This window comes from Heloderma suspectum, chromosome 7 (genome assembly GCF_057233095.1).
Source record: "Heloderma suspectum isolate Gila_16-S chromosome 7, 16-S_ref, whole genome shotgun sequence".
NCBI lineage: Eukaryota > Metazoa > Chordata > Lepidosauria > Squamata > Helodermatidae > Heloderma > Heloderma suspectum.
The window spans coordinates 36,302,831-36,326,328 of NC_139464.1; the positions used below are offsets into that span (position 1 = coordinate 36,302,831).

Consider the following 23,498-nt stretch of genomic DNA (forward strand, 5'->3'; position numbering starts at 1 on the left):
CACAGGTCGGAATTAAGATTGCTGGGAGAATTATCAACAACCTCCAATATGCAGATGATACCACCCTAATGGCAGAAAGCGAAGAGGATCTAAAGAGCCTCTTCTTGAGGGTGAAAGAGGAGAGTGCAAAAGCTGGTTTGAAACTCAACATTAAAACAACTAAGATCATGGCATCTGGCCCCATCACTTCCTGGCATATAGAAGGGGAAGAAATGGAAGCAGTGACAGATTTTACTTTCTTGGGCTCCAAGATCACCGCAGACGGTGACTGTAGCCATGAAATTAAAAGACGCTTGCTTCTTGGGAGGAAAGCTATGGCAAACCTAGACAGCATAGTAAGAAGCAGAGACATCACCTTGCCGACAAAGATCCGTCTAATCAAAGCTATGGTTTTCCCAGTAGTAATGTATGGCTGTGAGAGCTGGACTATAAGGAAGGCTGAGCACCGAAGAATCAATGCCTTCGAACTGTGGTGCTGGAGAAGACCCTTACGAGTCCCCTGGACTGCAAGGAGGTCAAATCAGTCCATCCTAAAGGAAATCAACCCTGAGTGCTCATTGGAAGGACAGATACTGAAGCTGAAGCTCAAATATTTTGGCCACCTAATGCAAAGAGAAAACTCTCTGGAAAAGACCCTGATGCTGGGAAAGACTGAAAGCAAAAGGAGAAGGGGACGGCAGAGGATAAGATGGCTAAATAGCATCACCGATGCAATGCATATGAACTTGAGCACGCTCTGGGAGAGAGCGCAGGACAGGAAGGCCTGGCGTGCTATGGTCCATGGGGTCACGAAGAGTCGGACACGACTGAACGACTGAACAACAACAAAGCTGATCTTCTTTAAAAGGAGGGTAGGTGGGTGGGGTGGAGGGAATCAACACCATTCACATTTTTATTGGCTTTTTATTTCATACAAAAGACAGTATCAGATTAAAAATACAAACACTTTGGGTGATTATCCAGCTTTTCCACCTGCCTCATAGAAATCAAACCAATGAGCAAAACAAAAAGAAAAACAACAATTTGTTTTTTAAAGGTAACATTTTGGCCAGAGCTGTAAAATAATGCTGCACCAATTAAATTACACCAAAATATATTATTATACCTTTGAAATGGCTTTCAGACCAATAAATAAAAAAAGACAAATTCAAATAAAAAGTCAACTTTGAAGTACAAAAAAAAGAACCTCCCAAATTAAATAAGAAAAAAAACACACAACGCTAATAATAACAATGTGCAGTCAAGTGTTCTGCTTTTTCTAGGAATGATAACATGCCAGTAAGTCCCTACAGAACATTTTCCAGTTTGGCAGCAATCAATCAATCATTCACATTTATACATAAGATAGCAGGCCTGGGCAACAGCCTAGGTAGAGCTCAATTTGAGGGGAATTCTTAGTTCCCCGCAGGAGCAGTTGCAAGTTCCCTTTCCTTCACTACATACATCAATTAAATATTTAACTGAGCCAGATGGACAGGCAGTGTAAGTCAGCTCTGTTCCATTGAATAAAACTCCATTAGGACAACTGAGATGGGTCCCATCATAGCAGCCAAGGGAGCAAGGCTTATACACTCCTGGATCAAAATACAGTCTTTTTGCTAATGGAATTTTTTTCCCAAATTACTGAAACATCCTGTTTTTAAAAAAAGCACAGAAAATCTTTAGATTTTTGTACTTCTCTAAGCCTGCAATCCTATGCTATTTGGGAGTAAACCCCAGTGAACTCAGTAAAACTGACATCTGAGTAAACATGCTTTAGGATTGGGCTGCACATATATTACTTGGGATGAAAATTAGAGTTGCAATTCCAGAGTGGGTATGTGCCTTGACATCAAATTGTGACAGACATCAAACAGTATAAAAAGAATGAGAATATTTTATTTCCAGAGGGAAGATGGCTTTTCTTCATACCTTTAAGTGCAACATATATGGATTTTGTGGGGATTCAATGCCATTTTGACTGGTATTTAATAACTAATTTGGTCCTATGCCCTATAGAGAGATACAGCTGTCCTGAAGAATTAGAAGAGCCATTCTGGGAAACAAACTAATTAGTTCACCTGTCTGATTGTGAAGTAAAGTGTTCTGACACCAATTAGGCAGTCTGGACATTATTATGAGAAATATAAAACAACACTTCCTTCCAGCTCAAGTATTTTCATGTCTTTAACTTAGAATTTGGCACTAGTTTCCTATAACTTTTGGAGCCTAGAATCAGAGTGGGCCAAATTGTGTTCTCAGCTACAGTCATAAAGTTGGCACTGATTAAATGCAGGAACAAATCTTGGACTATTATCTGTAGTTAAGTGTGACTGTTGACTTTTTTTTAAGCTGCAAACAATTTGACATTGGAAGGTAATTTAATAATTCAACTCTACTGAAAATAAACTGCTTGCTGCGATAACTGTGGGGGTGTCTCCACAAGCGATTTACTGCGAGGTTGCTGCGTTTAGAGATCGTTCTGGTCACATGATGTCTGCCATTCTGCAGCCATGCTGGAGGTTCGCGCCAAAAAACCAGTTCTTCTGAGACTACTTTTAGTTCAATTGTTTTCCTTAATTCAGCTTGTCTGCACTTCTGTTGTGGTGTGCACCAACCCTCCACATTTACTCCGGCATGATTTCCCTGCCCAGGGGTGTATCTTTCATGGCCGTGACTTCGCTGACCCCGTCAAGGGGTGTTTCCCAATGGATTCCCCGCCTGTTTTTCCCCGATGTTTCCGCCACTTCACAACTGGCCGTCAGAGTTCTGAGCTACCTCACGGCATTTACTTCTCCTTGCCTACCACTAAACTCTGGTGGCCATCCCCGCAAAGTATAGGTGTGCTCTGGGCAGCCTCTAACTTTTTTTAAAAAGTAAAGCATTAAAGCAAAATAGCGGTTTTGTCAGCAGTACTTACACCCCCATCTCACTATCGCGCATTTGCCTAATCTATCTCGCAATAGTGAGATAGGGGGTGTAGGTATTGCTGGGCAAATGCACGATAGCAAGATAGGGGGTAGTGCTTGGTAATGTGATCTTATAGGGAAAGAAAAAAATTGGTGGAATCGGGCATAGGTTGGAGAAGCAGGTGTCTCCTCAGAAGTAACTCCCATTGTGGTCGATGAGGCTTGTTCCCTAAATATCCATGCTGTGTTTCTTTACTGTTTGCTTTGTTGCTGTAAGGAAGTAATTAATGAGAGGCTTTGATCCTTTGCATTACAGGAGCTTCAGGGGAAGGAGAAGGGGGGGTAGAGCCTGGACCGGGGGGGGGAGCCTCTCTTATTGGTTGAGTGGCCCCTGCCAGTCCGATGATGTTCACTCCAATCCCCCCACCCCACCCAGAGTTATGTTCCGTAAAGTGATTTAGAATGGTGAAGTGCACTCATTTGTGGAACCCTGCGCAGACCAAAGCTAGTTCCTTGAAAAATCCGGGTAAGCCACCATTCATTTCTCCTTCCGTTGTCGTGGAGACACCCCCTGTGACCAAAAGTGGGCCAATTGATTCTGAATTGCCCAGGCCTGTCAAACACATAGTGCTTATTTTAAAAAAGGCTTACATTCAGATAATCCAGTGGGCCCAAGTGGTACCTTTATGGGAGTTGAAGCCTTTAACTGCAATATTTAAAATTATGTCCATGTGACAAATGTCTTGTCTTCTCCAATTTGACCTCGTTGGTCATGCAGTATCAGCCACAATACACAATACATACTACCCTATTACCTTCTTCCTACGCTTAAACCACATTCCTTCTAGTCCCCCACTACATTACTTACTGACAAGGGCTCTGGAATGCTGTGCTAAACTTCCAGAAGTCTGCAACCAGAAAACTCAAATTCTGCAACTGATCAAACTAAAATTCAGCTGTATCAGTTTGAATAAGCAAATGTATGGTTCCATACATTTTCTTAATCTTCAAGGTTCACACAATTTCCATATATGAACAAGTGGGTTTTTCCTCCCAGAATTTCTTTTTCCTTTTGAGGGGAAAGGGATGGTCCAATCTCATTCCCAGACCTGTACTGGAATGTCTTCAGTGCATTAAGATTCACCTGCATCCTGTCTTGATTGATTCTAGCTTCCCGTAAGGGTATGGGAAGAGCTATGGCAAGCAGCTCAGTGTGCTTGTCTGGTCCTTCTTAGCTTTTCTGCTCCCCTGCATGTTGATTTCTTGTCCTAATCTATTTTTAGTTTACCAGTTGCTCTCTGCAGTATGTTTTGGATTGACTTCTTCTGCTACATTTAACCCTTTGCCTAGGAAAACCCCTTCTTTCTGTGTATCTTGATTCTGTAGAAACTAACCCTTTTTAATTTGGATCTGAGCCTTCTTACCAGACCTGCCTAGCAGGACTGGGGAAGATAAATGTAATGGAACGAAGACATGGAATGCAGTTTAATACAGAGAAATTAAAGCATGGCATTTGTTTAAGGGCACATAGTATTTCATCAGTTTCGAAGGGAGTTAAGCACTCCTAACTTTCTCTGAATTGTGCCTACAACCTGGTGGCTACATAGAAATAACAGATGTGAAGTATGAATAGAAACTGACAACACTTTTTTTTCTTTTCAGCTTTTTCTGCAACCAAGAATGTCAGAATTTTGTTGTTTTTAAAGAGGATAGTGGAGATTCTCAAGAACCTACTGAAGGTAGTCACTTCTGTCAAATAGATTCCATGTTCTGTAACCTCATTGTGGCCATGCAGATTTCCAGAGCCCCTGCTTGCTTCTTTTTGCTTGGAAGAAGGTTTCTTCTTCCTCATTTTCAGCTCTTCATCCTTTTACTACATTGCTACCTCTTCCAAGCCTAAATTCTATAAATACAAAACACTTTCCACTCAAATTACTAAATCCTTTTCACAAGGTAGCACTTTCAGCTGATAACTGGCAGTGCCAACCATTGCCTGGGTATGTATACTTGCATCAATGTGTGCAGCAGAAAGCCAAATGCTGAATGTGTATATCTGTGGATCAGAGCCTTGTCTGGCTGGAAATCAGAAAATGTCATTATCTTAAACATATGGATGTTAACCAATCCACCTGCAAATGATTTCTTATACTTAACAGCTGATTTTAAAAATAATTATTTTTTTACTCTTAGTATTATAGCTTTTCCAGTGGTTAGTTACCTTCTCTAATATAAATATATGTACCCTTTTTCCAGTTTACATTTTGTCTAGCTTCAGCTTACAGCCACTGGAACATGATCCTTTTCTGTCTGCCAGATTCCAGAGTTTTTGCTTCATACATTATTGTAACTTCTTTGGACATTAGGTAGTATTTTGACTGCATGAGCTATTGGGTTGCATAATGAGAATGAGATGATTTTTTCCTCAACATAACTGAAGGATTTCTGCTCAGTCTGTCTGTTCAATGTCACTTCAATAATCCTACCACTGTCAGCAAATTGATAAATTGGGCCAACTCCATCATAAAGGTACCCAAGTCCCTTTCTTTCCAGCCCTGCTATCTCCCCCCTGCTAGTTAAGCTTGTTACAGATCTCCAGAGCTTTCTTGTAGACCTGAGTAACATCGTCCATGTCCGTAAGGAGGGAAAAACTGCTATCGCCTGTCCGATTCCGATAACGCTTCAGGTACTGTGGTCGTGAACGGTTTTGGAGTCCCTGGAAATCTTGGATCTGGAGGACGTTTTCAGCAGACACACAGCTTCTTATTCTAAGCCGGTTCTCTTGCAAGTCCACCAAGTCAAAAGAGTCACTGGACAAGATGCTGTCATCACTAATGACACTAGAAGGGCGGCTGTAACTTCTAGATAACCCATCTCCAGGCAGGACTGTTTCCTCCATGGATTCCAGTGTTGGTGTATCAGGGCTGATCAAAGCTGAATCCGTGCTACTGGTGGAATATTTACTGCTATGTTTTAAAATACCCTTGCGCCTGTAGGAATGGCTGTGAGACTCTATCCTTAATGCTTCAATGATGCCCGGGGATGTGTCACTGTTTCCTGCCTCCTCGTTATGGTCCAAGAGTTCTGAAGATTCACTCCGTTCTGGAGATGAGTAGTAGCCAGATTCCCTTTGCTGAGTCTTCTTGAGAATTCCCTTTTTTGGCATTAAGGAAGACTGCTTAGTGCTGTATTTACCCATTACCTCCCCCTCCACAGTGCTCTTGATGGACATGCCTGTCCTACACAACTCTTGCTCGATTTTAAATGTGGATGGCAATACTGGATTGACTACTCCTTCTATAAATCCTGCACTATGAGATCGATGTTCACTATTGCTCCTTTTCTTCAAGATACCTTTTGGCCTCTTGGAGTTTAATTTGCATGCATTTTCAATTCCTCCTTCCTGGATAGACTGTGCAATGTCATTTTCCTTCTTTGATTTTTTCAGGGATCTCTGTCTCTCTAGCGTGACTTCAGATCCTTTTGGTTTGGAAAGGCACTTCATTTTGGTATCAGTTTCTGGCTGGAGGCCACTGGAACGATGATGCCAGTCAATGAACCTAGACAGCAGAGGGGACTCAGAGTCTTGCAGGGCATCACAATCACAAACACTGCTCTTATAGCCCCAGTTAACCCACCAGTGGTTGGCTATGTCTTCAATGGTTGCTCTGCGCTCAGGATTCACCATCAGCATCCATCTGATCAAACCGCGAGCATCTATAGACAAAAATACCAATTAAAACCATTCCATTTTAAGACTTTTTCACTTAATTCTAAATCAAAAATATGACATAGGAACAGGTGCACCAAAATGCTGCAAAAGAAGGTAAGAGCTGTAGCTCTTTTATAACCAGCTACCTTTAGGAAGTGCATATATAAAGTATTCCCAAGCTGAAGATTCATGATATGAACTGCCTCTGTGCTTTAGTAATTTTTATTGGCTTTCCATATTAAGGTTGATTTTATGGTGTACATGGGAGACTGAATCACTATAGCCTAATTCTCACCAAGACGATAAACCAGTGTCTGGCCTGTACCAATTCTGCCTGCAGGTAGGAGCTCACATGACTGAATGCTCCTCCAAACAATAAACAAACAAATCTCTGCACCTAGAAAACTAGAAGTCAGGGAGATAATCCTCCTCCCCACTAAACCATAATCCTTCTCCCTGACATCCAGTTTTCTATGTGGAGGGAATTTTTGTATGCAGGAACTTTCTATCATGAAAACTCCCACTTGCAAGCTGAAGTAGTATAGCCCAGGCTAGGGATGCTTGAGGATTTAATTTAGTCTGCATTTCTAAGTGAATCAACCTGATTTATACTCCCCAAATCAATACAAAGATCAGAATGCAGTTATCATTCAGTTTTTACATTTCTTCAAATTTCTTCAAATACTTTTGGCTCAAAAAACATATAATGCATATAAAATGTTTTTGTTGTTATGTACAAAAATGCATGTCTTACTGTAAAATGCATACAGCGATGAATATTTTGGGAACAAATGGTTAACAATAATGTGAATTTTCATGCATTTTTGTTTTAAATCACATCTTATTTATTTATTTAATTAGTAATAATTATATACCACTTAATATAATAAAATCACTAAGCGGTTTGATGTAAGATTGATGTGGAGACAGCATAGAATGGGCTTTGAAGGAACACATGTGAAAGTGACACAAACTGGAAATAGCCTTAGCCCAGACACAGATTTACCATCCCAGTGAGAGACAGGTAGCAGATCCCTGGCATGCCCATGTTCTCCATCCCACATCTGGGGCAACGAGCTTTTTCATGATAGAAATGCTTCCCGTTGTCTAGATGGTTCAGGCAGATGAGAACTATCGCCATATTCCTGTTTTCCACTTCAGGCAAATGGGGAATTCCCCTTGGATAATGAGTAGCCTGCCTCATAGCTCCTAAATTCTCCAAATGCAGAAGGACTACATACAGATATGTGTACGCTACTATTCCCCTGTATCAGGTGTAAGTGTTAAACTGAATCATGCAAATTCTACAGTCTTTATACTCTTTGTATACCATTTACACTATTAAAGATTTCCTTCCATATGGGACAGTTTTCCCATAGTGTAATATTTTTGTGCGTGTGCTTTAAAAACGAAACACTTAAAATAGTATAGCTTTTTAACTGTCCCATGCTGCAGGACATTAATATCCATATCTTTATTACTCTGAACCCTTCAACAGAGAGTCAGAAAAGCAGGAATATTCAGATATTTTAGATTATTTGCATTATTACTTTTGTGAATATAATTTCCCACTCAAAAATGAGTGGGGGAAGTGTAGCCGGGGTGGGGTGGGGTGTAGTTTGCATACAAGGAACGTGATAGTATCAGAGAAATAAAAATAGAGATGAACACATAATAAACACTCCATGAAATGCATTACAGATTATAAAGCCAAAAGGTACCATTATTATTAGTTTGTCAGAGTAATATTCTTTAATATTTGTTGCTGTGTTATCAACCCTCATCTGTATACTTGTAAGCTATGAAATTGTTATTCATGGTAGAGATCTGGGACCAAATTATTGGGCTAATGATTTTGCTCCCCTAGATCTACTCATCCTTTCCTAGTTTTTGATGTATACTTCACTGGGTAGTTACAAGGACTGATCTGGATCACTACTGTGTATCATCTTGCAGCTTGTCTGAACAATTCAATTTGCAAAGGTTAACAGACTTTCCACTGTCACAGATCGAACTAAAATGAGGTTGGTAATGTTTCCTGAAAGCAATGTAAACTACTAACCGCAAGACATTTGTTTCAAAACAACTTTTGATAAGACATTTAGCCCAATAAGTACTGAGAACAGATTATATTTTAAGGTGAAAAGGAAATTATTTGGTTTGTCAAGTTAAGCTTTCATCAGAAATATAGGGTTGTTTCATTTATTTCTTTGATTGATAGCCTTCCACATTCCAATGGTTTGGGGCCGATAAGGTTAAAAATATTAATGCCCTGACAGATATTAACTCAATGTTTTAGCCCCTATCCCTGGCCAACAATCCTTTAAAGAGGATTACACCACTTCCAGAAGATGCTTAGACTGATATTTTGTCAGGTTTCTAGAAGAAGGGTATTCCGAGAGGCACCAAATACTTTTCTAGGCATTATCCATTGGTAGTGATCAAGGCATCTTCAGTCAAACTTAGAAGTTACCATGTACATAAGGAAAGAACAGGTATTTCAGCTATGCTCAGCCCAAGTTTAAGGCATTATACATCATGACCAGAACCTTGCATTAAGCTTAAAATGCAACAAGAATCAGCATAGATGCTGAAGCACAGCATGGCAATATGATACTGACAATCAACATGTCAAGAGGTAAGCTGCAGTGTTTTAGAGACCTCACAAAATTTCTGCACAGCTCAAGCTTTCAAACTGTCTTCAAGGGCAGCCCCATGTAGAGAACATTTCAGGAGTCCTGCTTTACAGAGTCCTGCATTACAGGAATCCTGCATTACAGGAATAAAGGCATGAATGATGGTTGCTAAGCCCAAATCTGAGAGATAAGATTGGAGACTTCTTTTCAGGTACAGTTGTCAGAATGTACTCTTGGCCACTGCCACAACCTGGGTACCCCAAGGCTGCAAGCCTGAATGATAAAGAGGGGTTAAACTCTATCAATGCCTGGAGTCCCAGCTTGCAAGACCAGCCAGTCATTATTTCTCTGTTCTTGTCCAGGTTCAATTTCAATCCGTTTGCCTGCATTAAGTCGTCAACCATGTCTAGACAGTGGATCAGCACTGAGACTAGAGCAGATGAAAAGCAAAGGTATAGCTGGGTGTTGTTTTTGGGAAATATGTTTCTAAAAAATTATTATGCCTGTTTTATGCTAAGCTGGCATCGTGTAAGTTCAAGCCAATGAATATAACATGCTAGGCAAGGTGCTTTTCACTGAAGTACATTTTAACACAAAACATTATTTGGCAGGGGAGATTTATGTTCTTTGGTGAAGTTCTGGCTGCCAAACATGACCTTTTCAGGAGTCCCCATTCTAATTTTGAGGATGAAAGTTGATTGTAATGGAATGTAAGATCCTTATGATAACTCAATAGTCAGGAGAAGTGGAACATCAAAGAGAGTCTTACAATGCCGCACGTAATGAAATATTCCTTTGGATTATAACTGACAATTTTGTTATCTATGATCATTGTACTGGTCCCTAAAACTAGACTATGTGGTATTAACCCCTTGCAGAGTTGGGATTTTACATAGTTCCCCCAGCTGTCCAGCTCGTGGCTCTGCCTCACCAATTGTGCTACAAGCATTCAGTATCTGCATTCGATTCCTTTCACCACTCCAAGTGTGCTGTCTCTTGCTACTAAGAAGGGCTCTGGGCCTGTAGAATCTAAGAGCTAGGATTAGGAGAACAGGATGAATTGCAGCTTGGGGGCAGGGGAATAACTCATGCCTTTGAACTTCCTTACCCTCCCCACTGTCATGCAGTTGCTTTCCTGGAGGAAAACTTTTCAGATCTATCGAGTGGCATCCACTAACACCTTTCCGCGATCCATACACTAGGAATTCTTGTTGTTACAGAGAGGTCTCCCTCAGTTTTCCCACAATAGTCTTTTAAAAACCATCAATGCTGCAATTAGATGGCTTTAGGGCAAACCAAGAACCTCCTGCTCTCTATTGTCTATCTTCCTGCTTCATCCACCTAGGTCCTTCATAAACCAAGGGTCAGAAAATAGGTAAAACAAGCCATTAGAACCCCCTATTATTTTAATTCACTATGCCAGATCATTTTGATACCTGAGGGCTGTGTTGGTTCACGATATTCTCCACTGCTGATCTGCCTGATTAGATTTTTGTGATCAAAGCCATCAAAGGGCATCGTTCCATAAACCAGAGTGTAAAGTAATACACCAAGGGCCCAGCTGTCAACCTAGACCAGAGAGACAAGAAACATAAAGGCTAGAAAAGTGAACTCCTGAAGTCTATGAAATTACAAGAGGAACAGAACATACAGCCACACTTAATAATGAGCATATGGGTATCCTGTGGAAGATCTGGCAATTTGTATGCAAAATGAATGAAAACAATGTTTTAAGGGCATCCCATGCCAGAGATGAACAATGTATTTTAATCATAGAATCACAGAGTTTGAAGAAACCTCAGAGATCATCTAGTCCAACCCCCTGCTCAATGCAGGCTCTGCACTGCAGGGGACAGCTACAGCATCCCTGACAGATGGCCATCCAGCCTCTGCTGAAATAGCGAAGGAGAATCCACCACCTCCTGAGGCAATCTGGTCCACTGCTGTACAGCTCCCGCTGTTAAGAAGTTTCTCCTAATGTTTAGCCAAAATCTGCTTCCCTACAATTTCTACCTGTTGGGGTAGTCCTGCCTTCTGGAGCAATAGGGAACAAGTCTGCTCCATCTTCTGCATGACAGTCTTTCCGATATTTGAAGACCACTATCATGTCTCCCCTTAATAGTCTCTTCTCCAGACTAAACCTACCCAGCTCTTTAAACCATTCTGTATAGGATTTGGTTTCCAGACCCCTCATCATCCTAGTTGCTTCTCTCTGGATACGCTCCAACTTGTCAATGTCCTTCTTAAAATGGGGTGCCCAGAACTGTACACAGTACTGCAAATGTAGCCTGACTAAAGCAGAATAGAGTGAAATTATTACTTCACATGATCTGGACACTATGCTTCTGTTAATGCAACCTAAGATTGCATTAGCATTCTTAGCTGCTGTATCTCACTGCTGGCTCAGACTCAGCTTGTGATCCACTAAGACACCTAGGCCCTTTTCACATGTACTTCTGCAAAGCTAGGTATCCCCCATCTTATACTTGTGTCCATGCTATACTGGTGTCTTTGATTTTTTTGTACGTAAATGCAAGACTTTACATTTATCTCTGATGAATCTGATCTTGGTAGACTCGTCCCAGTGTTCTATCTGTCTAGTTCCTTTTGAATCTTGATGTTGGCTATCCCTCCTAGCTTCATGCCATCTGCAAATTTGATAAGCAACACCTCTACACCTTCATCCAAGTCATTTATAAAAATGCTGAACAGCATAGAGCCTAGGACAGAGCCCTGCAGCACTCCACTCAAGACCTCTCTCCAGGAGGATGCAGAACCACTAATCAGCACTCAGTGAGTACAGTTGCTCAACCAGCTGTGGATCCACCTAACTGTATGATTGTCCAACCCACATTTTACCATCTTGCTCACAGACTGTCTGCTTAATCATCTGTTCAAGAATTTTGCTCATGATTGACATCAGGGTGACTGGTTTGTAGTTTCCACGATCAAACCTCACCTGCTCTCCAGGAGTTCTCAAAGATTACAGATCTGAAATAACATCCACAAGCTCCTTCAGCACCCAGGGATGTAATTCAACTGGCCTTGGGACTTGAACTCATTTAAAATAGCTAAGTGCTCTCTAACTATGTCCTTATTTATTCTACAAATCCCTCCATATATCATTTGTTTTACTTGTTCCAGGTTGAACACAAGTCCCCTTGTGGGAGAAGACTGAGGCAAAATAGGAGTTGAGTAGTTCTGCCTTCTCTCCATCCCGTTATCAATTTATCAACTTTCCTAAGCACCAGACCTTCCGCTTCCTTGATCTTATTCTTGTATTCTTCAGTATTTCAGTTTTCAGGGTCTCCCATCCCTCTTGAACTCTTTTTTCCTTCAGGGTTTCTAACCAAGGGGTCCCACCCAACTTTTTCCTGAGCTTTTTGAAATTGGCATTCCTAACGTCCAAAGTATGCACTTGACTAAGCTCAGCTTTCACAGCCCTCTCTATCACGAATTCCAAGATGACATGTTCACTTTCCCCCAAGGATCCTGCCACTTTCAGTTCATCTACCACTTTGTCCCTGAGTCCAGAACAGCAGATCCGCTTGTTCCTACTTCTACCTTCTAAGAGATTAAGTTGTCAGCAAGACAAGTCAAAAACTTATTGGATGTTTCATTCTTCACAGATTTAGACCTCTAGCAGATGTCAGGATACCTGAAATCCCCCATTACTACTATTGCTTGCCCCTGTGAAAGTTTTGTCATCTGTTCCAGGAAACCATCATCCATGTCTTCCGGATGTAGTAAATTGCCACAGCAATATCACTCTTGTTTCTCTGTCCCTCTATCTTTACCCAGATGCTTTCAACAGAGCTTCCATTCTCAGAATCATGAATTTCCACACAGGTGTATACATTCCTTACACAGAACACTACTCCCCCTCCCTTCCTGTTGGGTCTATTCCTTTTGAACAAGGTATACCCCACACCAACACAAGATCATTTAATCAAATTCCAGACATTCACATGCCCCAAACATTCCACTTTCAATCTTGTTTTCCCATTCTGCTTACTTCTGGGCCTCGGTAAGGTCTTCCATTGACAATTTCTGGAGAAGCATACAGTGGGCTTCCGCAGAAAGTCTGAAGAAATTTGTCTTTCTGATAAAGATTCGAAAGCCCAAAATCTGCGATCTGTAAAAGACAAATGCAACAAGATTATGTAGCATAACTTGCTAAAATAATAGGGAGTGTGACTTATTGACAAACATTGGCATTAGTAGTCAACCAGGAGCCTTGGCTGATGATGACTTCTAACATTGGTAAAAATTTTCCTCTATCTTGTTCCTTTATTGTTCTGTGAGTTTGCAGTTTAGGTTTCACTAGTATAATTTCCCAAATTAATTTCAGAATGGTAGTATGCTGTGTTTGCCCCAGCTTCTCTTACGAATGTGCATGTGCACTCAAAAAGCAAGCTTCATGTGATCAAATGTATGGTTGTATCAAGATTCTTTTAATTCAGTGTTTCATAGATGTGCCCATATGCACTGGTAAAACACAAAAAAGAATCATTTACCTCAGGTATGCTAGCCCTGCCCAGGGGTGTGCCTTTCAGCAAGACCCCAGTCAAGGGGTGTTTCCTGTGTGTTTCCCATCCCTGCACAAACTAATTTGTGTCTACTCAAAAGTAACTTCCTTTGTGCTCAATGAGGCTTGTTCCCTGAATGCCCACATCAGAATTTAGAGATTCCCCTCAACTGAAATGGCACAGTTTAAAGCACGAAGTCCTTAAATGTTCTAAAGCACAATCTCAAGGCTGCAATTCTCTCGTTTGGTTTATTGCCATTTGGAAGTAACTACTTCCACTTTTGATCATCCCGATCCTGTGCAACATTGGGTTAGAAAGGGGGCTGGTTTCCCATCCATTTCCCCTCCCTGTCTCTCCCAGCACAAATATATGTATGTCTACTCAGGAATAATTCCCATTGTGGTCAATGAAGCTTGTCCCCGAACTGCGCATTCCCAAGATTCCCATGAATCGAAATAACACATTTAGAGAGCCTTAATGTCAACGCTTCTAAGGTTCAATTGATCACAGCAGGGCAGCTAGAATGGGGCTTTCATTATTGTCGGGGGGAGGGGGGAGAGAGAAAGAGTGATTTCTCTGCACATAGGGAAGGAAACCTCCCAGGATTTTATCAGAGGAGAAAGGGGAGAGAGCCTGGAGGGGGGAGCCTCTCTTATTGGTTGAGCAGCCCCTGCCAGTCAGATGACATTCACTCCAACCCCCGTCCCCACCCAGAAGTATGTTCTGTGAAGCGACTGTGCTACGCTTGCTCTTGGAGCCCTGCACAGACCAAAGCCGGCTCCTTGAAAAATCCAGGTAAGCCATGATTGGCTTCTCCTTCCCTCTCCTTCCGTTGTTGTGGAGAACCCCCCCGGACTCCATCATATGTCAGATTGGTGTACAACATTGCCATTTTAACTTATGTTTAGCATTATCTACTGTATGCACTCCAGCTATCTCCACTATGTTGGCTGGTACATGTATATGTGTGTTATTGCTCATAACATAGAACCAATGTCTGTGGAATTTCATCTCATTTCAAATTCATTTGCAATAGGTCTTTAAAATGAAGTTGGTATCTCAACCCTTCTAGCAATTCTTTGGAAGCAAATGCAAGAGGGAAACTCTGAGAAAATCGTGTTCTGTAAAATCTTCATTGTATGCCTGGAACCTCATTGGAAGCATTGGGTGTACAATCGCAGTCTGCAAATATATTCTCAGGGTTCAGATTGCAGTTAATTGCCTTAAATAAATTCTACTTTCTTATCAAGTCACCCTGACTGGTTGCAGGAAGTAAGTCTTAAGCTAAAGATCAGTGGTCTGTCAATCCAAATGTAATTGTTTCAGTATTAGAGTTTGCAGCCTAGCCCATGGAATTAGCTTTAGTTAGAGAGGGCGTCACACTGCTAATGTTGGTTCTGATACTGCACGATATACCTGCTTAGGATAATCTGTCCCTGTAAACATCATATTGTCTACAAAACATGTGGATATCTGCATGCATTTATGAATGTATACAGTTCAGACCAAAAGAAAACTCCTACCAGGCATTCATGTTTTCATTTTAGCCATTCAGGAAAACGTATTTCTATCATAGCCAACTCCCATAATCATAGACTGATGTTTATCAGCTTTTCCCATTAAAGCTGTCATTTTCCCTCCCCCAACTATGGAAAAAAAATAATAGTGGCCAAGATTCCTTCATGTTCTTGGCACTTAAATAGAGCCAAAGTATTAATTCAAAAAAGGTTTTCCAAACAGGGAGGGGATTGCTGAAAAGCCAGAGTTTGTATTCCCTTACCTTCAAGGAAATGACTGTTTCCACTACCTACAATAAACATGATGAAATTTTACTCATTGAGTATGACGCTTGTACTCCCTCCAAATATTTGGGCTTAGTGACATTGCTCCTTTACTTCAGTTTGCACCAGCTAAGAAACTGGACCTTTTCCTATTGACCTCTGGACTAGAAAACATAGCTAAATCATTGACAAGACAGCACAATGTTCATGAAACCCAAGATTGCATGTGGAGTGTACACTTCTAAAGACATATAACTATACTTTTAAACACATGGTCACAGAGTCCTACTGATTTCCTTTCCAGGTTGTTCTATTTGTTTTGTTTCCCTGTTCCATTTTCCAATATCCTTTTGTTGTTATTGAATGTGCATTTTTTTCCTACTGTGGTCAGTGTGTGTGGTAACTGTCAACTGACTGATTTAGGAAAAAAATGATAGTCCTCTGACTTTGACATAGGCTTGGTAGCCTTTTAGTTACCCCTTGTACAGTTACATAAAGATCGACATTTTCAAAAGCTGTTAAGAAACTGTGGGAAACTGTTAGGAGAGCAAAAGAAGTGCAGCTTGTTGTGAGGAATGAAGTCAAAGACCCACAATTCTTCCAGTTAATGAGAAACGTGTAGAGGTGCCTCTGATAGCATAGGCAGCAGTAATTTTACATTGCTCTGTTAAAAGTAAAATTCACAATTTTTAAGGTTTTATATTGGAGCAGGATATGAATGCTTTTTTTGCTCAGGTTAATCTCCCATGCTTAGAGTCTTTACAAAGGCAACATCTCATGGCTCCATTGAGACTGGAAGAAATTATGAAAGCAGTTATGAATATGGACATTGGGAAATCTCCTGGTCCAGATGGGTTCCCAACTGTATAAAACATTTTCTAGCCTTTTAGCTCCAAAGCTTTATCAACTTTATAAATATATAAATTTGAATCAGGGTCTCTTTCCTCATCGCTAAACAATGCATATATTACAGTAATTCCTAAAACTGGCAATGATCATACTTATTGTGCTATCAACCTATTTCGTTAATAAAATGAAAATATTAAAATATTAACAGCAATTTTAGCTGATAGACTGCAGCGTGTTATTACAACACTGGTTCAACCAGACCAGGTGGGATTTATTAAAAACAGACAGGGGGCTGATAATTTGAGACTAGTTGTTGATCTGATAGCTTTAAATTCAGAAAGAACTGACCAGGTGGCCACTGTCTCTTTGCCTGCTGAAAAGGCCTTTGACAAAATGCATTGGTACTTTAGGTAATTTTGATTTTCCGGTAGAATTTTTGAAATGGGTTAAAATTTTATATTCAACCCCAAGAGCTAGAGTTATGACTAATAGCTGGTTTGGGGCTTTTTTCCTGCTTGGGCGAGGCACTAGAGAAGGATGTCCACTTTCCCCATTGATATTTGATTTTTGTTTGGAACCCCTGGCATGTATGATTAGACAGAGTAGTAGTACTCTCAGTTTTGTGCATGCTGGTTTAGAATTTAAAACTATTCTTTATGCTGATTACCTTTTATTGTTTATTTTAAAATTCCACTCCCCTATTCCAGCTTTGACATGAAATTGATTAATACTTTTAGGGTGCAATCCTATGGCCGCTAGTGAGCGGCTAGACGGCCATAAGATAGGTCGGTTCCCAGGAACCAATCTTGCAGCCCATGCTCCAAGGTTGGTTCCCTGAGAACCAACCTTCACCCCTCCGCTGCCTTGTAGGCAGTGTGCAACGGCCCTGTGCTCTGCGCTTGGAAGAGGAGTGTGAAGTGGCGAAAACAGGGCATTCCTGGGGGCGTGCTGGGGCAGGGAAGTCGGTACAACACATCCAACGTGTCATCCAGACATCGCTTCCCACACTCCAAATTCCCGCAGCTAGACAGCCAAAATCGGCTGTCTAGCCGCAAATGCAGGGTGGCTGAATCCCACAGAGGGGATCTGAAGACGATCCCCTCTGTGCTTCTCCTGCTCTGCATTGGATAAGTGGTCGCCTCTGAGTTCAGAGGCAGCTGCCTGTCCTGGTAGGATTGCTCCCTCCATGGTTATTCAATTAATTGGTCAAAGTCTGAACTGATGCTAATTGGAGATAATAGACATAGACATAGAATTATAGGGTTGGAAGGGGCTGTCGGGAGCGCCCTTGCAGCTTCTTTCATTACACTCCAATAGCCAACTCAAGACACAGACGAAAGGATTCTTTTCAAGGCTTTAATCCTTTTACAACTTAATGACTCTTTCAGATGCTAATCACTAGCGACTAAGCAATGAACAGCAGAGTAGCCTATGCTTTGGGTTGGCAGTTGGTCCCCGTTTGAAGGAGAATCACTTGAAGACCCTGAACTTATGGGTTAGGGAGAGATCCTCCCTCTTTCCCTTGGGTCCATGGGAGGCGGTTGTTGCTTGCGAGCCAAACGGGCACTACGCCTCCTTTCCGCACCCTCCATCGCTTGTGGCTCCCTGCATCTGTGTCGAGCATCTAGCAAGCCCCCCTCCTGCACTCTGTCACTGCCAGGGTCACTATCTATCTCAGGAATGCCGGGAGGAGGAATCTCTGCCAGCTGCGGTGCCTGTGAGGGATGAGCTGGCTCCTCTCCCACGGATTGCTGATACTCCTCAGAATCAGAACTGCTCTGGGGTTCTATCAGCTCAGTTTCCACCCTGACAGGGGCCTACAAGACCATCGAGTCCAACCCCCTGCTCAATGCAGGAAGCCTGATGCCCAGGCGGTCTCCCATCCCACCTTCTAGTGTGTTGGCTAGTAGGCAATTTCGATGGTGCCCAGATTTTATTACCTACTTGGGAATACTTATTCCCAGAGATATATCCCAATTGATTAAACTAAATTTGAATAAGTTGATTAATGAGACTGCATGAGATATAGATAGATGGGCATCATTAAAATTGAGTTTGTGGGGTAAAATTAACACAATAAAGATGAATATCATACTTCAGATTGTTTATGTTATACTTGGGATTCCTCTACTTATTCCTGGCAAATATTTCCAAAAACTCAATGCTTTGTTTCATAAATTGTTTTAGGGTTCCCCTCCACCATGAATATATCTGAAATGGATGCAGCTTCCAATGAAAGAAGGTGTGTTTGGCTTTTCAGACCTTGCTTTATACTATCAGGCCTACTTGTTGACCTGTACTAAATTTTGGTCTTTTCCAGTCCGATTAGATTTTCCATCCTGGTCAGTTCTGGAATCCTTCTGTTCGGACCCTCTGCCCAAATGGATGGCATTAGGTTCTCAGCATATTAGAACAGACAAACCCCGTCCCACAGTTCCAATTGTTAGAGATGTGTGGCATATAATATCATGTCAATTACAGTTTGATCCATTTTCTCATGCTCAATTGACTTTATGGGGAAATCCAGATTTAAAAATTTGAAAGAAAATATTTGTGTGGCAGACACAGATGGATAAGTTGATTTTTACCCTGGATGATACAGTTTGGATCTGGATGATGAGTTTCTGTCATTTTCTGATTTGCGTGCTAAATATGATTTACCTGCTACAGCTGAATGGCAATACATGCAGTTGCAACATTTGTAGGAATCTAAGTTTGGTCCAGCTGCTTTTACAGCTTCAGTCTCCATTGTTATTGAAAACACTTATAACAGCTGATCAGTCATATTGAACCATGATTCATGTTTATAAACACATGTTATCAGTAAATAAATATGATCTGTTGTTGTTCAGTCGTTAGGTCGTGTCCGACTCTTCGTGACCCCTTCGACCATAGCACGCCAGGCCTTCCTGTCCTCCGCTCTCTCCCGGAGTGTGCTCAAATTCATATTCATTGCATTGGTGATGCTATCTAGCCATCTCATCCTCTGCCATCCCCTTCTCCTTTTGCCTTCAGTCTTTCCCAGCATCAGGGTCTATTCCAGGGAGTTTTTTCTTCGCATTAAGTGGCCAAAATATTTGAGCTTCAGCATCTGTCCTTCCAATGAGCACTCAGGGTTGATTTCCTTTAGGATGGACTGATTTGACCTCCTTGCAGTCCAGAGGACTCGTAAGAGTCTTCTCCAGCACCACAGTTCGAAAGCATCGATTCTTCGGCGCTCAGCCTTCCTTATAGTCCAGCTCTCACAGCCATACATTACTACTGGGAAAACCATAGCTTTGATTAGACGGACCTTTGTCGGCAAGGTGATGTCTCTGCTTCTTACTATGCTGTTTAGGTTTGCCATAGCTTTCCTCCCAAGGAGCAAGCGTCTTTTAATTTCATGGCTACAGTCACCGTCTGTGGTGATCTTGGAGGCCAAGAAAATAACATCTGTCACTGCTTCCATTTCTTCCTCTTCTATATGCCAGGAAGTGATGGGGCCAGATGCCATGATCTTAGTTTTTTTAATGTTGAGTTTCAAACCAGCTTTTGCACTCTCCACTTTCACCCTCAACAAGAGGCTCTTTAGATCCTCTTCGCTTTCTGCCATTAGGGTGGTATCGTCTGCTTATCTGAGGTTGTTGATAATTCTCCCAGCAATCTTAATTCCAACCTGTGATTCATCCAACCCGGCGTTTCTCATTATGTACTCTGCATATAAGTTAAATAAGCTAGGCGACAATATGCAGCCTTGTCGTACTCCTTTCCCAATTTTGACCCAATCGGTTGTTCCATGTCTGGTTCTTACTGTTGCTTCTTGACTTCTCATACAGGTTTCTCAGGAGACAGGTAAGGTGGTCTGGTACTCCCATCTCTTTAAGAATTTGCCACAGTTTGTTGTGATCCACACAATCAAAGGCTTTAGCGTAGTCAATTAAGCAGAAATAGACGTTTTTCTGGAATTCTCTTGCTTTCTCCATGATCCAGCGAATGCTGGCGATTTGATCTCTAGTTCCTCTGCCTCTTCGAAACCCAGCTTGTACTTCCGGTAGTTCTCGGTTCACATACTGCTGAAGCCTAGCTTGTAGGATTTTGAGACAGGAATGGAATAGAGAATTGGAGTGCTCTATTTTGCCTAATCAATGGACTGTGGTTTTAGCATCTGTACCTGAAGTATTGATGGATCTTAGGCTACATCTTATTCAGCAAAAAATCTTGTTTTGGGATTACTGGACTCCATAATGTCTTTTTAATAAGGGTTTGTCTAATTCACATAATTGTTGGAGATGTAATACACCTAATGCTTCTCTTAGTCATATGTTTTGGTAATACCCAATAGTGGCCTCCTTTTGGGAGGAGGTCATAATACAGATAAACTTTGTACTAGAACACTCTTTAATATTGAATGATGTACATGTCCTCTGAAACTATTAACCAGTTTCTTGGAAGTTAATGTATGGTCAGTGCAAATAGATTTTCCGAGCCCTTTTGACAGCCAAAAGGCTGATATTACAACATGGGAAGGATAAATGGTCACCTCCTATAATGCAATAGATTGAAGACCTAACAATGCTATCAACATTTGATGGATAGTATATAGGCGCCACTCGCAAATGGATAAATATATGGATATTTGGTCTGCTTTTCTTGAAGCTTACACATAATCTCCTGCTTTTTTTAGAATGTAGGACTTCCTCTGCATATGAACTGGCACTTCCTACTGTTATAGAAGAACAATGACACCCCCTGATGTCATTGCCCATATAGGACAGTGCCTATTGGCCAAAGATCCATAAGATCCATAGCAATAGTGTGGCCAGATACAAAAGAGCACAGTGCTTTGGCACTTTTAATAGTTGTGTAGGAGACAGAATTTTATGCAAACTACACCTGCTGAAATTCCCTCTTCTATACAAATATTAAAGGCAGGAGCCCTGTCCTCTTTTGCATCTGGCCACCCTAAGTAGCAAAGAGGAAGAAATCTTCATTTCTACAGAAAGTGATGACATCATACTCTTGCCACCACTTTCCTACCAAGGATGGAGCCAAAAAAGATAACACTGAAAGCTAAATCTGGTTAGTTCTTTCACTCAAAGCCTTGCAAGTTCATTATTAAACATTTTCACATGCATACAGTATCTGCTTGAACTGATGGGTTACACCCATCCTAAACATTTCTAATATGTAGAGTGCTTTGAAAATCACTGGATGAAATGTAATATTTAAGAAAAGTTAACAGGATTAGATATCTTACCAATACCAAAACAGTTCAATTAATCTGCAAAACAGCACATTTCTAGTCTTCTAGAAATATACATTTACCAATGTTTTTGGAAATAAAGTCTTCCAAATTTATTCAACTGCACATCAATAATTTACAATCCCATATGTGTTTCCTTGCCAACAAATATTGTTTAGTGAAACAGTGGGGAGAGGAAAGTCCCTTTGATTAATACAGAAACCTCAAAAAGAAATTCTAAGCCTATGATATTGAGGCTGATAGAGGAATTTTGTTTGATATCAAACTCTGTAGACATGCCTCAACAGTACAGCAAGTAAGATGTAAAGGAAAGGAAAAAAATGTAAGCTTAGTTTGAGAAAATCCAAATTCTGGAACTCTTGCCTGATGAGAGTAAAACTGGCTGTGTGGGGAATAAAATGCGAACTGTCTTCAATCTCCAATTCTAACATCACACAATGTTCATTAGTATGGGCATAACAACACTTATAATAGTGCTCACTTGCCAAGGAATAGTACACACGTTACTTTTTTGATACATGTAATCTGTAGTCAGGAAAGTATGAACATAATAATGTATAAACAGCAGAATCAGAATTTATTTTGCTCTGACCACATGTGTCAACTTACAGCTTTGTAATGTATTTATCAAAATAAAAATATACAATGTATGAAGTAACAGTGCAGATGGTTTTCCAATGTTAACTGTTTATAGCAACGAAATTAAGGCAGAACATCAGGAAACACATAATGCAAATCAAACTGATTCAGTAAAGGAAATATATTACCTGAGTCGGAGGCTACAGTCCTAAACATATTTAAGTGGAAGTAAAACATATTGAACTCAGTGGGTCTTACTTCTTGGTAATGCATTTAGAATTGGGTTATAAGACTTGTGTTGCCAACACGTAAGCACTTAAAATGGGATTTGCTGTAATTCTCAGAGGTTCCGAATTGGGCAATCTTTGACTTTTGGAAAGTACCTCCTTTGGTAATGAGACAGGGCCTTCAGCAGAAAATGACAACATTAGGTGAGGGACTTCCTCTCAGCCCCCATACCGGTCCTGCCTGGTTAGCACTTAACAGGGCTTGTCTCCAAGCTCTTTTTTGGTGCCAAAAGAAGCATACTTTCTTTTCCCTTCCCTTTCTCCTTAGAAAAGGAACACCTCCACTGTGCCTGTTGAGGCACCTAGGTGAAGGAACATTCTGGTGGATCAGCTCCTATCTTCCACCTGCCTCTAATACCCCTCCCATATCCTCCAGCAGGAAGCCACACACCTTTGCAGCAACTAGATTGGGCCAAGAGAAACACCTGCAAAGGTGATTTTCTCTTCTCCCCACCTTGAGGCCAGGAGAAAGAGATAACAAAGGGATGTGAAAGTGACACTCCCAGCAGCTGCACTGGCAGCAATTGGTTCCTTGTTCAGCTGGCACAACAGTCATCTCTTCCCACTTTCAGGCTGGGAGAGAGAAAGAGAAATAGAGAAGCAGAGAGGGCACTCAGTGTTTGCTACCTAAGACTGTTCCAGGTGTGCCCACATCTTCCACACAGCTATGGAGCAGGATATGGCAGTAGAAGCAGGACAGTCCCTGCGATGTTGGAACCAACATGTCTTTCACAGGAGAACAGTGAGTATGGCAGGTTCTCCACAAAGGGATTTTTTGCCTTCTTTACCTGGATTGGGCTAGGACTGCCTTCCATGCAAAAGGTCCCAAGTTCAATCCCCAGAATCTCCAGCCAGGGCTGGGAAATTGTCTGCCTGAAACCCTGGAGAGCTGCTGCCAGTCAGTATTGACAATACTGGGCTGGATGGACCAATGGTCTGACTTGGTATAAGGCAGCTTCCTATGTTCCTGTTCCTAAAAAGATCATTGCCAGGGAGGT

The 23,498-nt window shown here is 41.3% G+C and overlaps 1 protein-coding gene across 1 annotated transcript in view; it reads right to left on the reverse strand.

The window, feature by feature from the left end:
* Positions 1-740: 740 nt before the first annotated feature.
* The window catches only part of NUAK1 (NUAK family kinase 1), a 102,188-nt gene continuing 79,430 nt past the window's right edge, over positions 741-23,498 (reverse strand). Inside the window, exons 5-7 of the mRNA XM_084809660.1 lie at positions 13,249-13,368; positions 10,670-10,802; positions 741-6,602 (exon numbers count right to left, since the gene is read on the reverse strand). Coding sequence (XP_084665786.1) covers positions 5,458-6,602; positions 10,670-10,802; positions 13,249-13,368 — 1,398 coding nt within the window. The 3' untranslated portion in view covers positions 741-5,457. The remainder of the gene's footprint in view (positions 6,603-10,669; positions 10,803-13,248; positions 13,369-23,498) is intronic.